The sequence below is a fragment of the Egretta garzetta genome, unplaced genomic scaffold (genome assembly GCF_000687185.1).
Source record: "Egretta garzetta isolate BGI_Z169 unplaced genomic scaffold, ASM68718v1 scaffold326, whole genome shotgun sequence".
NCBI classification, from domain to species: Eukaryota; Metazoa; Chordata; class Aves; order Pelecaniformes; family Ardeidae; genus Egretta; species Egretta garzetta.
Genome location: NW_009260026.1, coordinates 3,023,380 through 3,037,738, shown reverse-complemented (window position 1 = coordinate 3,037,738; position 14,359 = coordinate 3,023,380). Strand labels below are relative to the sequence as shown.

The 14,359-nt window shown below is 43.4% G+C and overlaps 1 protein-coding gene across 1 annotated transcript in view; it reads right to left on the bottom strand.

The window, feature by feature from the left end:
• SEMA5B (semaphorin 5B) overlaps nt 1-14,359 on the bottom strand; it is a 138,458-nt gene that overhangs the window by 69,142 nt on the left and 54,957 nt on the right. The window contains 3 exon segments of the mRNA XM_009640865.1: nt 931-1,144; nt 1,896-1,994; nt 11,855-11,917. Coding sequence (XP_009639160.1) covers nt 931-1,144; nt 1,896-1,994; nt 11,855-11,917 — 376 coding nt within the window.

The following is a 14,359-nucleotide window of genomic DNA, read 5'->3' as shown; positions in this document are numbered from 1 at the left end:
TAAACTCCCCTGTTCCAGTGTGACTTCCTTCTAAATTCTTCATTCGTGTGCAGACAAGAGGCACATATTTCTAATGAGTGTATATGGGTTATGCTGCTTCTTGGTCCTAATTCACAGTCTTGCCTGATGACATCCTTCTCCTAAAACTCCGTATCTCCACGCTGACTTCAATATGCCTGCAGAAGCCTTGTTCAGTCTCATTAAGCTACAGAGAGTGCACAGTCCCGCTGCTCATATCTTTGATTGAAAGGTCCTGAAATCCAACGGAAAGATTCTGGAGATCTTGTCAACTTACCTGGGTCAAAGGAAAGAGGGGAAATATTGGAGTCTCCATCACTACAGTCTGCTCTGACAAGATGTGCTTTGCCCCAGTCAGAAGGTGGGGACTCAGTGCAGGAATTACTGGTTGAAATTCTATAGCTTGCTTGATGCAGGGTATTATCACACTGGGGTAACAGCTGCTCTTAATAACTATAAATCCACAACAGCATGAGTTTACATGGAACATAACTCGCTGTGAAATTTCTCATTTTTTGGACTGATCTGGCACTGAAACCAACCATCTCTACCTGAGTCAGTGGAAGCAGAGGGTGCTTAACGCTGTGCAGAACTGGGTCAACAATACGATGCTTTACGTTCATTTTGATCTTCAAACCTTTGAGTGGTTTTCTTGTTAAAAGGATGTATTTGGTCATCTCACAAGACAGACCCATATATATGTTAAGTAGCCTGTAAGACCCACTTTCCATATTCTAAATCAACTGCTTTGAAATACTTCCAGGCTATTTTTAAACATCATCTAAGCTGCATTGATTATTGCACCAGAAGCCCTTCTCCACCGCAACTCTGGATCCCAACATGAAAACAGAAGAAAAGATTTACAAGCCTGCCAAGTTGACTTTAGTACAGATATGACCCACATGACTTTACCATTGAGCCATTTGGAGTTGTATTGTGCTGTCCTAAGTGGGGGAACATTTCCAAGGCTGCGGTAAATAGCAGGATCCCGTCCAGAGAAATCAATTACAGTTGCAGCATAGAGTTCTCCTCGTGATGTAATCACAGCTGTCGAGTTATGCCGGGGGTCATACGGGCACCGAGCCACTCCATTAATTCTGTCAACGATTTTGCTAAGATTTCCTACCTGTATTTAAAAGGAGAGAGGAGAGAATTTAAAGAGCATCTGGCTTGCTTTCTGGTATAGAGAATTCAGTTTGCCCATGACTACGAGCAAACCCCTATTTTTTAAAAAAACAGGCAGCTATAAGAACGTAATGTCAGCAGTGACTGTAAGTTGATTGATATATCCATCGTTTGCCAATGTAAGAAGTTGTGTCTGAGCCTCACTTGTCCTATTGCTTTGTAAGAAGGGTAACGTCCCCTGCCAATAAAGCCTGTAGGCCCCAACCCACTCGATGTAATCAGGTGCTCCTGCTTCTAGCACAGGTTTCTAATCTTCCATTGACACCTCCTGAATGTATACTGGCATTAAAAAGTATAACAATAAGCACTTCTCTGGACCTGCTCTTGCCTCCCTTGAATCCAGAGTGACTTTTGCCATTTATTTTAAGGAAACATTTAAGTATTCAGCTCAGGATGTGCTTGCAGCTAAGCCTGTCCATATTCCCCATTTTCAGCAGCATACCCAAGGTTTACATGAGCAGCACTTTGTCCAGATCCAGCTCACCCATAACAGGAGTTTTCTGCTCCCCACCTGCAGGTACACCCACTGTCCCAGGGAAACCCAAAGGGGCCCAAAGAACAAACCCAAAACTATTTCAGAGCTGCTACATTTGGAACATGTTCTCTGCAGTCACGATACCCTGCCAAATGACTGGCCTTCCCCAGAGCACATATCCCTCCCTCTCCATCACTGCAAAAGAGGCAAAACAGACCTGTCGACTGGAACACACAGGTGAAAAGGCATTGGTACCACAGGTAAAAACCTTCTTGCCATAAACAATCAGCACACGGACATAGTTCTGGCACTCTTCCTATAGGGACACAAGACAGAAACAAAAGACTTCTGAAAAGGAGACTGTGGGGTTATTTATTAAGTTAAAAAAATTACCTGTATTGCAGCTGGAATACACCTTCCTTTGCTCTAATTCAGACTGGGGTTTGTTGCATCAAGCAGTGCACAGCTGTAGGGAGCTAGCGCTCTCAGTGAGCAAGCCCAATTTGCTGGTTATTTCTCTAATCATAGCCCTGCACAGTGCCTGGATAGGATGTTATCCATCAGGTTGACTCTGTATTAGCTACACAAGTGCCTCTTTCTGTGCTCTGCTTAGATTGGAGGAGGAACCCTCCTTCTTTTCATGGTGATACTTCTGACCTATTTTACCCAGTAATGCTGCAGCTTAGAAAATGTTACTGAGAGACACGAACTCCAGCAAAGGACAGCGGGTCTGTCTGCACTATAATTCACACCAGCACCAGCAGGAAAATAGCAGGAACTTTAATAGGCCAGGCTGGCCAGGAGAATCTTGCACTTGAACTGACTGCTCCATCCTGCCTCCCACAAGGACGGTGCACTCAGGATTTTCCAGGGTAGGAGGAGTTTCTCCTTCAGGCCAGGCTGGTGAGAAATAGCAAATCTCCTTTTCTCAGCTGCATGATCATCTGCTGGTACAAATAGGGAACTCCCTTCACACACCAGTCCCCAAAGGCGTGGGGCTCCATATGTCCCACACTGGGGTAGAGGTGGAAGCACAAGGCTGAACTTGGCTTTTTTCTTTTTTTTTCCCTCAAAAGATCTCCTTCATGTTGTTGGAGAGAGCTGCAGTGTCTCTTTTTCCCCACAGCCTCGTACCCAGAGACGTGTGGGCTGCAGAGCAGGCTACCTGAGCATCTCTGGGGAGTTAACCCATGGGGGAAGAAGAGGCCACATAAGGCAGGGACTCTCTAACATGATGCACAAGGAATGGGAGGTGCGAGACCAGAGTGCAGCTCCCACCAGCAGTGCAAAAGGCTCGAGAGCCCCGAGGTTCATCCAAACAGCCCTGATGAGAGAGGTACTGTGAGCCTGGCACCAGCCTGCCTGGCCTGGGCTCCGGGGCCACCTCAGAGGAAAGGGCACAAGCAATGGCTAATGACTGGCACCCACAGGGCTCTGAGCGAAAAAAGTCTATTATATTATACTGTAAACAGAAAAGGAAACTTGTTAAAGAAATAACAACCTCAGCTGGGTTATCCTGGCTGCTTTGCTTTCCTCCCTCCAATAGCTCATATTTTGCCACTAAGCTGAGCCTACAGCTGCAGACACCGCTTCTCCTGCTGTAAGCAGCAATCACTCTGCAAGCTTCCCTGTCTCACAGCACTCCACGCTGTTGATCATTTCCCTGAAGACTTCATTTGCAAGATTCAGCAGCGTAAAAACACTCCCTATCATCTGGAAAGGAAGAGGCTTGCTTAGCTGGATTACGTGCTATCTCCTTTCATTTGCTGTATGGAAATCAGCTCCTTGAAGGATGGCATTTAGCGACAACCCACCAGCATTAACCACAGACAAGTGACTGCATGGGCATGACCTGTGGGGCTTGCTTTTGGATGGAGATGATCAGAGGGACTGCACCCCAGCGCCAGCCCAGGAGCACTCGCCCAGCCCGGGCAGAGGCTACAGAGTGCCACCGAGCAGGCTGCCCATCTGGAGTCTCAGCAGGGGTATTGGGGATCACACACACCATGCCTGGCACCCGCAAATGAGAGCTTGAATTCAGAGCTGGGTCGATTCGGCACTTCTTATTTCAGAAGCGGATCAGTCATGGTGACTGTGCATCAGTCTATCAAATAGGACCCTGAGAAACACCCTCCCACCTGCTGTGTGTTGAGAATAGAGGTCTCATCGCTTCCTTTAATAAAACGAAGGCCTTGCCAGCCTCTCTGCCCTCTCCCGTCACTGTTACATGGTGCTGCGAGCCCTGTCAGTTATTCCCTGCCCTAGAGATGTCTGCATTTCATTAGTGGGTTAAGTAATTCCTCTTTCTGTAGAGCACAGTTATTCAATTCCACATAATAGTAGGACCATTACATATTTAACTACCAAGTACTATAAATTTTTGAGGGGATGCTATTAAAAAAAAAAGTTATGGGCTCCTCTCCCAACAGGGTTTTGTTTTCAGAATATGACTGATTTGGCATCTAACCCAGAGTGCAGCTCTGTACCCAAATTTCACACAGTAAGAGACCCATCTGCTCCCCCTCCACATCCACTCTTCTCTGCTTTGTGCAGAGCCTGAGCATACCTTCTGACCTAAACCAGCTCATACCATATGTGTTGCTGGACCCCTTCCTGCCAATGTACTTCAATATATTCCTAATTAAAACTCTGTCCTGCAGATATCTAAAATCCTAATTTGCAGAACTCTCTCCTTTACACAGAGCTGTATTACAGATTAACAAACTTGTATTTCTATAAAAATCTTCCCAACTGAGAAGATAGCACACAAAAAAGAATTCATCTGCGGGGCCACGTGCTGGATGGTCCTCTGGAGTCTACTGGCAGTGATGCATCTGTTGCATGCTTTACACCAAGACACAGTGGCCTGGGTTGGTAAGGATGATGGAAGCTGGTAAAATATTGTGTTATTTTACCCTAATTAAGCATGGGTTTATTGGTACCCATTCAGTCCAAAGCAGAAGTCATTTATTGAAACAGAGGAGAAACTGTACTGAGCAAATATATGTGCTGCTGTCTGAACCTGCACCAGAATATTTAATCTGTGACTTCCAGCCCATTCCCAAGCGCTCCAGCAAAGAACAAAGCCGCACAGGCAGTATGGATGAGGTGTTACACTGGAAACATTCGACAGCTGATACTTTTCAGCGAACTGCATGCACCAAGCCCACTAATTATTTCATTGTCTGTAAGAAGCAGAAATTGGGGTCACCAGCGGATGCTTTCCATTCTGCTCAGATAGCGATGCCTCTAGGCGTAGGCCATACCCGACCGTAGTTATTCCTATGAATTAGCTGAGTTGGCATTTTCCCTGGACCTGCTTTACTGATGGTGGTAACAGCATTCCGTGCTCCTGGAGGAAGAGCAACGATAATACATACCTTTCATCCACCAGTCTCAAAGCAATTTATGCAGCTTTAAGTAACGTTCTGAAAGAGATGTGCATCATCTGCCCTGTTTCTCTCAGCTGGGTGAATCAAAACACAGAGGTGTTAAGGGATTTGCTATGGTGCCACACTGAGTCGGCATCACTGTGGAGATCCTGAAGGCCAGCAACAAAGATCAAACGATCAGATCCCACCTCTCCAGCCTGCCTGGCCCAAAGAGGAATACCATGCTCATCTGGCATTTCTTATTGCTGTACTCACTATCAGTCATGTCAGTCTACGAAAGCCCCCAATAAAAGCAAAGAAGAAACCAAACCACTTAAATGCTCCAGCTTGCAGGATTTTCCTCAAGACACTGTCAGTGAGATTTACATTAGATCCTCTTTCTACCCTATTCTCAAAATAACTAGCAAGGAGCAGCCTCCTCTCTGTGTTCTTTAAACCAGCCTGGATTTGCTCTGAAAAGTCATTCAACACGCTGCTCTCTGCAACAATTCATAGCCGAGGCAACTGGTTAGTAAGATGATCTCACAAACCCCCACAGAAAATAGGAGCAATTTAACGCAGTTTCTTCCATGTGGCTGGAAAACTCCAGGCGTGCAGGAGGCAAAATTCAGATGGGCTTTAATATAGCTGGAAAATCTGGCAAGCTTGAACCCAACTCCGTCCAGACGAGACAATACTTGGATCCTGCTCTCACATTATGGAGCAGACAGTCGGATCTGTGTATGATCAGTCTGCAAATCTCATCACCAGAAGATATTATTGGGATCAAGAGATTAAGGATTTAAATAAAGGGGGAAGGCTGGGTATTTATATGGTTAATGAGAATAACCTAGTTATATTAGTTGGGATTATTATTAAATATATGGCAGAGCTGATAAAAACCTGTGGCTCCTCGCCAGAGCATTAAGCATATCTCTGATTTTCCTACCACTTTGGGGTTCTTGCTCATTCCTCAAAATTACCTGGTATTGGTCCCTTTTTGAAATCAGGCCTTAAACTGAGCAGACATCACTTTTCTCCAGACTAATGACCCCTGTTTTCCTGGAAAGAAAGAGCACATGACTTCTAAAGCTCAACCCCACAGGGCACAGTCACTAAGAGAATGAACTTCTCTGAAGCCCCCACCACCTGCAGTTTAAGCCTATCCTCATTTTTTTGCAGTTTTTGCAATATTTAGATTTAAATCTGAGTCTGTCTGTGAGTGCTGTAATGTCCACAACTGTAGACAGGACCAGGCCTCCTTCCAGCTCACACAGATGTCAGGCTGCTTTGAAGGCACATTTCAAACCTGAGAACCAAGAGTGGTGCCCTGTTACTCCCTTCGCTCATGTGAGCAGATCAGCAAACAGAGGGGCTGAAATCCAGACAACTTTGGTTTGAGGTAAAATTCAAAAAAAACCATTTTCAGGATACTGCAAATAAGCCAGCTGTAGGTGCTTCTCGAGACGTTCCACCTGTCATCTCTGAACACTGGAGTTTTGAAATGTTATAAGCCGTTAATCTCATTGTACAGATGTATTTTTCTTTGAAAGCATAACCATATATAGGCATTACTTTAATTGCCCTTTTACTTTGAATAAATCACTCAAGTTCTATTTTCAGAGATCTCCTTTTAAATTCTTTTTTCTTTAGGCTAATACTATTTCATCACATACTGATATATTTTAATCATAGATTAAAAACACAGCTACATGCTATATGAGAAAAACAGCTTTTTCAGATGCTCTGTTGTCCCCAGAAAAGAAACACAAGCTCCTGGAGCACAACCTGCAGTTCAGAGATCAGCCAGCAGAACTCCCATGTTGCCCCTTCAACAACAGTTTAGAGCACAGCAAATATTTATCTGTTGTAGTTCATCCCAATTTGTTAAAAAATAATCAAGACATAACATGTTCTCGAGCACTGTTATTAACATGCTTTCAGATATCTATATTTATTTCTTTGGACAAACAATTCTGTTAATCCGTTTAAGCCAATACCCTGACCAAGCTGTCCTCCTTTGAGTGCAACAGATAGCAAAGAGAATTGCTAATGATTTTTCCAGCCAAGTTTTCTTTAATGGACTTCAAATCACATTTGGGGGCTGATTCTGCATTGACAGTTTAGCAGAAGTGCTAGGAATGTAGGTTTAGATCTCTAGGAACAGTTACAAAGAGAGAAAAAATATCTGACTGCTTCCCAGTTATTTCTGTTTGCCTGGGGATTTATATGGTGCCTGTCCTACCTGGATGCCTATTCTTCGTAAGTGGCGTGGAGATTCCCAGCTCCACTAGGTAACCGAGCGCACATCCTCTGTGTGACACAGAGCCACCTGAAGGCCTGAAACAGCAGATTCCTCCATTAGCTCCAAACCCCTTTAGGTGGGCTCTGGCCTTGGGCTAAGATTTCTCTGTAACCTTGTGAGAATCCTGAGACACTCCCCCAGTATCAGGACATCATACAAGAGAAGGAAGAAACTATACTGGCAGTATGGTGGGACAGCCGGTAGCTGGATGCCTATCAGATGTTTCTCTTGGTTCCTCTTGCTCAAGAAGTGTTATTAGTGCATCATCTTTCTCCTGGCTACACAAAGCTCTTAGGACAGCATGTAAGAGCTGGATGACTGCCATTTTCACAAATTGTTCCCTTTCACTTTTTGAGATGACAGTGTGCTGCTTTTGGAAAGTTAACAAATAATTCTGTGCTTAGACAAGAGAAAGACCAAAGTGGTCTTGTTTAGAAAGCCACAACTTTCCGTGCCAGGCAAAATTCCTTAGATGTGGTGGATGTGGACCATTATGCAGAGACAAACCAATTACAAACTAGAAGCTGAGCAACTCCTAATGAAATTAAATACACCTCCTTCTGCTCTCTCCATCACTCGTTTTAACTACAACCTCTGGGTGATATCATTTGCAAGACAGAAAGAAAGGCAGCGCAACACTGGCTTTGTTCTCTGCATTGTCTCTCAGTAATGTGGCTGTTTTCCAGGGGACAGTTTTAAGGCGCTGATCAGGATACATTTTATAAATGCTGCAAAAATAAGAATGATTACTAGTGGAAGCCCGCATGGACTGCCAGAGACATGGCAAATAAAGCATACACGATTCTTTCAGGAAACCACAAGTTTGGATTGATAAATGTGACATAAATAAGAGAGACTTTTCTGAAGTGTTTGTTTTAATACCACATGACATATTGTGGAGAGTTAATTTTAAAATCAGGTTCGAGAACATATACATTAATGGATTAAAACCTGATAAATTACTGGACTGAAAAAAAGTCCTCAGAGTGAGATCATTCACAAACTTGCTACTCTAGCAGGGTCCCAGACGGGGTGGTACTAGCCCAGCATCAACATTTTTCTTAACGACCATTTGTGGATAACCCAAATATTATGAAAATAGTAATTACCAGTGAGGCCAAAGCCACACACTATATATATATATTTAGTGATATATGCTAGGCTGGTGAGCTGAACCCAACAAACAAAATAAATTTTTCTAAGATATTATGCATTAAAGAGCAAGGAACAAAAGGGCTCTATGTATAGACTGGGAGATTACATCCCAGGACTAGCAACTGTGAGAAGGATTTAGTGATCACAGTGGCTTAGCAATTCTCCATGTTCTCCTGTAACAGCAGAGCTTGTGAAATTGCCAGGCCTATGAAGAGAGGAGGGTGAGGAAGACGTAGAAGGCTGATTTAATCATACTCAAACATTAGAGAGATTGACAACGGAATACAGGTGAAAAACTGGAGTGTGCAGAAAACAGACACAAAAAATATTCAAGGGCAGTAGCAAAATGACTTAGAGAAAGAGGCTTGAAGAACTCAGCTTTTTACCTTATCAAAAAGCCTAAGTACTGATTTGACAAGAGCATGTAAGTGCCTTTGTAAAAAATAAATATTGGTAACTAAAGGCCTCTCTAACCTAGCAGAGAAGAGCAAAATGAGACCCAGCACTCAAAACTGAAGCCAGATGCAAAGAGGAAATAAAGTCCATGGTGTTAACAGGGAAGGTGATCTGCCGTTAGAACGAGCCAGCAAAGCACACAGTCAGCCCATTTGCTTCAGGCCTTCAGTTCAAAACTTTTTGCCTTCCTGGAAAAGGTGCAGCAGCCAAACACAAGTTACTGAGCTCTATTTAGGAGTAAGCAGCTGAAATTTGTGGCCAGAGCTACATGGGGTGTCAGAAAAAATGAACTAACTGTACCTTCTAACCTCAAATCTGAGAGCCAGATTTCTCATCTCCCTTTTCTCTGGCCAATAGGTACTCAAATGTCGAGTAACCATCATGCCATAATAATTATACTTCTGTGATATTCATTTTGTGGCTTTTATTCTTGCACTTGTTATTTCCCTTATGGCAAAGCTCTAAGAATTTTAGAAAAATCTGATTTAGATACTCAACAGGCACAAGACTGAAGGGGAAAAAGACATTTTAATATACTAGGTGGCTTTAAAAACCTCACCCTAAAAATGCACACATTATTAAGTCAGCAAGGAAAATGGACCAGTCATATAACTTAGGCAAACTACACTGTGAATTAATGTAAGAGCCAAAGGTCCTCCTTATTTCTAGCCTGTATCACCACATATCTAAGTGCCTGACAATCCATAACATATTTATCATCAAATCATCTGTGCTAGGTAGAAAACTGCCATTAGTCAAGTTTTGACAAAGCAGAGCTGAGGCAGGCAGAGCTCTGGATCTTGTACCACCTTCGCACAGCAGAATCAGAAGTGTTCGCATTAGTGCTGCCCTAACTTGCTGCATTTACCCAGCCAAGGGCAGAGATGTTTGGTCAGAGCTGGACTTCTTGGCTGGAGCAGAGCACTTCACCATCTGGCTAGTCTAAACCTGGTATTTTTGGAGCTAGCACTAAGTCATTTCTCTGCAGTGTAACAATGAATGCGTAGACTCCCCCAAAGAGGGACTCAGCCATGGACACACAAGTTAGAGTAGATACAGACTTGGGAGATCTGAGTTTACTTAGTTACTGCAGAATCCTTCTGCCTTTGTAGCTTCAGGTCTTCTTGTCAGACTCTTAGTCAACACCTCTGTTTGCCATTATTTTATATCAAGAAGTGTCTAATATTCTGCTTAATTATTGTTCCTCAAAACTTCACACCCATGGCCACAACACCCACCAAACAATTTCAAGCTCAGGATAACAATCAGCATAAACTTAGTTGTTCAGAGCATTATCCTCATGAAATTTTTGGCAAACTCTTTGCAATGTGAAGAGGGAGCAGCAGTGAAGATACTCAGACCATTGCTTTCTTTTGGCATGACAGTAATAAAGATAAATTGAAATTATCCTAGAATTTTTCCAGTCAAATGCATGGGTTTATCCAGGATTTGACAAAATAATTCTGGGTTATAAATTCAAGTTCATGAACAATAGGATACAATTTAAATCTCACAAACATTACAATGGAAGAAAAGAACAAAACCCTTTCTTTTAAAGTACAGAGACTCCAAACTCAAAAATTGCCTGTGTCTTGGGTTTTGGAGGTTTTTAATTTTGTCCAACTCCTATTGAGTTCTTCTAGTGGCTGCCCATGTTTGGTGTTCACCCACCCCAGCCCATTTTGCCTCCATGGTGTTCTACTGTATAACGTAGGTCCTACATGAAACTCTAACACATATTCTAGGATACCCATACTCCTCCACAGCTGCATGAAGCAAATTGTTGCCTATCTTTCAAAATTCAAGCTAGGTTTTTTGTGTATATACATGTTAATACAGTAATCACATGAAGTTTGTTATATAAAATTAACATGGTCAATGGATGAACATATAATCCTGTCTTTAAAGCACTGAACTGGAACTTGGTATAATTCCAGCATTTTGGGCCAGCCACACAATCACTCTCTGCTTGACTGTCCAAGTCGAAGCAAAGATCACACTTATTCTGTCTTATCCTTTGTCCAACTCCTTTGGTTTAGACTGAGAACTTTTTATGATGTAGTATTAAGGACAACAGGACACCCTCTCAGTTGAAGCCTGAAGACTTTTAAAGAATCATAGAATCATAGCATCATTAAGGTTGGAAAACACCTCCAAGATCATCAAGTTCAACCATCAACCCAACACCACCATGCCTACTAAACCGTGTCCTGAAGTGCCACGTATACAGTACCAATACCACATTTGAAAAATCAAAATATTTCGTGTTTTTAGACAGATGGCTTTGTTTTAGTTTCTCAGAAGAGGGGCAGAAACAACCTGTGTTTGGATCAGAAATGTCTGCAAACTCCAGACTTCTGGGACAGCATGCCTTGGTTCAAGCAATTCTTGCTTTAAACTGCAGCCTGCACCTGCCTCCAAAGGAGGTCTGTGATATTCCACCTGAAGAGACAGCAGTGTGCCAGCAGATTCAATTCTCATATTCAAGCAAATTCTACAAAGATGAACTCTAACTGCAAACAAGCATTGAAGCCCACATGGCCGAATGCCAGTGGCTCACTGCTGAATACCAAGACTAAGCCAACCTGCCCAGCCTCAGACCCCACTACAAGATGTTACCCCTGGCTTACCACCATTCTGCTCCTTGATGTGTCACAAATTGTCCTCTCCAGCAGTGAAATAACCTTTAAATTTCATGCAGAGCAAGTCTAATAACTTGGACAGGGGGCCTTTGAAATGGCTTGCTCGGTGGTGCTTATACACTTGTGATGGTGGATCTAAACTGCAGCAAATTTACAAGCTCAGGCTGGTGGCAGATGCTCCCTGTGTGGATTTCACATGATGCAAACAAATTTACCCATAGCATCACTGTAGCAAAGCAAAACTTACCTCTGTTTTCCCTTTACTTTGACAGGACCTCCTGGTGTCTTCATCTGAACCCCATGCTGTTGCCTGAGAAACCAAAAGGCACAAGTCATATGACAATGCCACCAACCACCATGTCTGGAGACTCCCAAAGCAAGAGCAAGTATCTCCAGCCAATTTACAGAGCCCAATTTAAAAGCAGCATAGTGACGGTAAACACGTCTCTCACTCCCACTGTGCCCACAGTGCACACAAATGATAAATAGATGAGAAGTCCAGAGGCAGAAGCAACTGGAATGTTAACAGAGGACAGACTTTAATTTACATGTAAATACAACTTCTGTTCATCATTCAACTGGAAGGTCCAAGGCACAAGCTCTGTACGCCGAGCCATCACCCTTTTTCAAAGAGGACTGCTGTATAAAACCGCCAGCTTTCATCGTCAAAATGCAAACCTCCCCTACAGCAACATCCAGTAGTTCTGCACAAATCTGCTGGTCTCCTTAAATCTACCCACAAAACTATCACCCTCTATGTAAACTTGCAGCAAAGTGAGCTGGATAAAACAACAACTGGGAGCTGACAGGCGAAACCCGGAGATATGGGAAGTGGGGAGAAAGGCTGGATGGTGATTTGTGATGCCAGACAAGTGGGGTCAGATCCTGAGCTGGAGTAAAACGCATTAGGGCTGAGGGCAATATTGACTGGGGGCTGCAAGACCTGGACCGAGAGCATGTGGGATCCCCAGTCAGCTCTGATTGACTCCTTTGGAGTGAACACGCCCCTTCCTTCGCAAGAAAAGTCAAGACCAGCAAAGCTGCATTAGAGGGAACTTTTAGATTTAAAATATTCAACAACATACCCAGCCATTCAGTGCCCTCTGCAATTTTCTTCCCTTCAGCACTTTTTTAAAATAGTCCTAACAAATTCAAGCAGGTATTGTTAGCTGGAGGTGAAAATACATATAAACATCCATACTATACATAATACATCATTCAGAGTACAAGAAAAATAGCTCTGTTACATAGGGAAAGGCCAGGCTCGCAAAGTTCAGATACAGATCCAAAGCTCCCCTAAAAGAGCCAGGATTTCTTTTTTTTCCCCCAGTCCATTACCAACGCAGGAAATCGCTTCAAAGTTTGGTCCGGATCTGAACTCTTCTTGAACCTTCTCACTGCAGCCAATATACTTTTTTAAACTCTGGGCTTCCACAGAAATTATCCCCTTGACACATGATAAATCCTGGGTTTTGCAGGAGAAAGATGGGAGACCAGTGAGAAGAGAGGATTGTTTTTCCCACCCCCAGCTCAGGTCCATGAAGACACTCACTCTGAAGTGCAAGAAATGCCACCACCCAGGACATGCATTTATACACAACATTGGGGGAAAGGGGTATTTCTACCTCACTCAGAAAAAAAATGGTATCTTCTCCATTAGCTGAGCATTCAGTTCAATTTGGCTTGAAGTAAGATGTTATGAGCACAGGCAGAGATCTGGTGGGAGAAGGGAAGAGCACAGATCTTTCCCTGGGAGTCGCTTGGGAAATACCTCCCATGTACTTGCAGTCCAATCCAGGCTGAAGGCCAAAAGCTTGTGCCTCAGAAGTGTTTTTGTGAGAGCTGGGATAAGTCCTTTCTGGAAAGGATCATTTAGCCATATCCTGAGAGGGATATGTCACTGGATGAGAGAGCTCACGTCAATAAGCCACCACAGGAGAGTAAGGAATTTTGACTGATGACTCTCAGGAGCCCTTGACATCTGCAAAACAACTGTGCAGCAGCATTTTGATCCCCAGTCCCAACTCTAGCCCATATTCATCTAACCACAGTATCCTTGCACCTTGGATCAATGTTTGACAACCTTAATAAAAAAATAAAATAAAAAAAAAAAAAAATCCAGAAAAGCGACAGGTCATTAGGTGGCTCTTCTTCCCATTTTGAAAACAGAGACAGAGCACTCTCCATTATACAGCCCAGTTTACCTTTACAGGGCTTGACAGGACAAAATTAAAACAAAAAATATTGGTTACTTCAGCAATCGGTGCTGCTTCTCTGCAAATACTCTGGGTCTTCTGGGATTGCAGCAATGCAAGAGAAGAATTTGGCCTCCTAGGGGACACCCAGCTCTTCCCGCCAGACACCTGCATGGCAGAGCTTTCAGACATGCTGTGAACACAGCTCATGTCAGGGCACTGGTCCCCTCCAGCTGTGTTCTTGGTGCCTAAATGTTTGCTTTTATTAGGCAACACTGCCCTTCAGCTTTCTGAAGCACTACCTTGATGAGTCTAGTGATAACAGAAGTTCTTGGTGATGGCCCAAATTATAGGAACATGTTGTTTGTGACTGCACCATTAGTCAGGGTGCACTCCATTAGAGCTAAGAGGATAATTAAGCAATATGGCAATCCAGAGCATGTTTTACAAGTCCCACGCATGTCTTTGGTGGGACAGGGAGGAGCTAGTTTGAGGGCTGAGTAACTCCAATGACATCTAGTGACTCAAAGAAAATATTCATGACCCTGCAAAGCAGA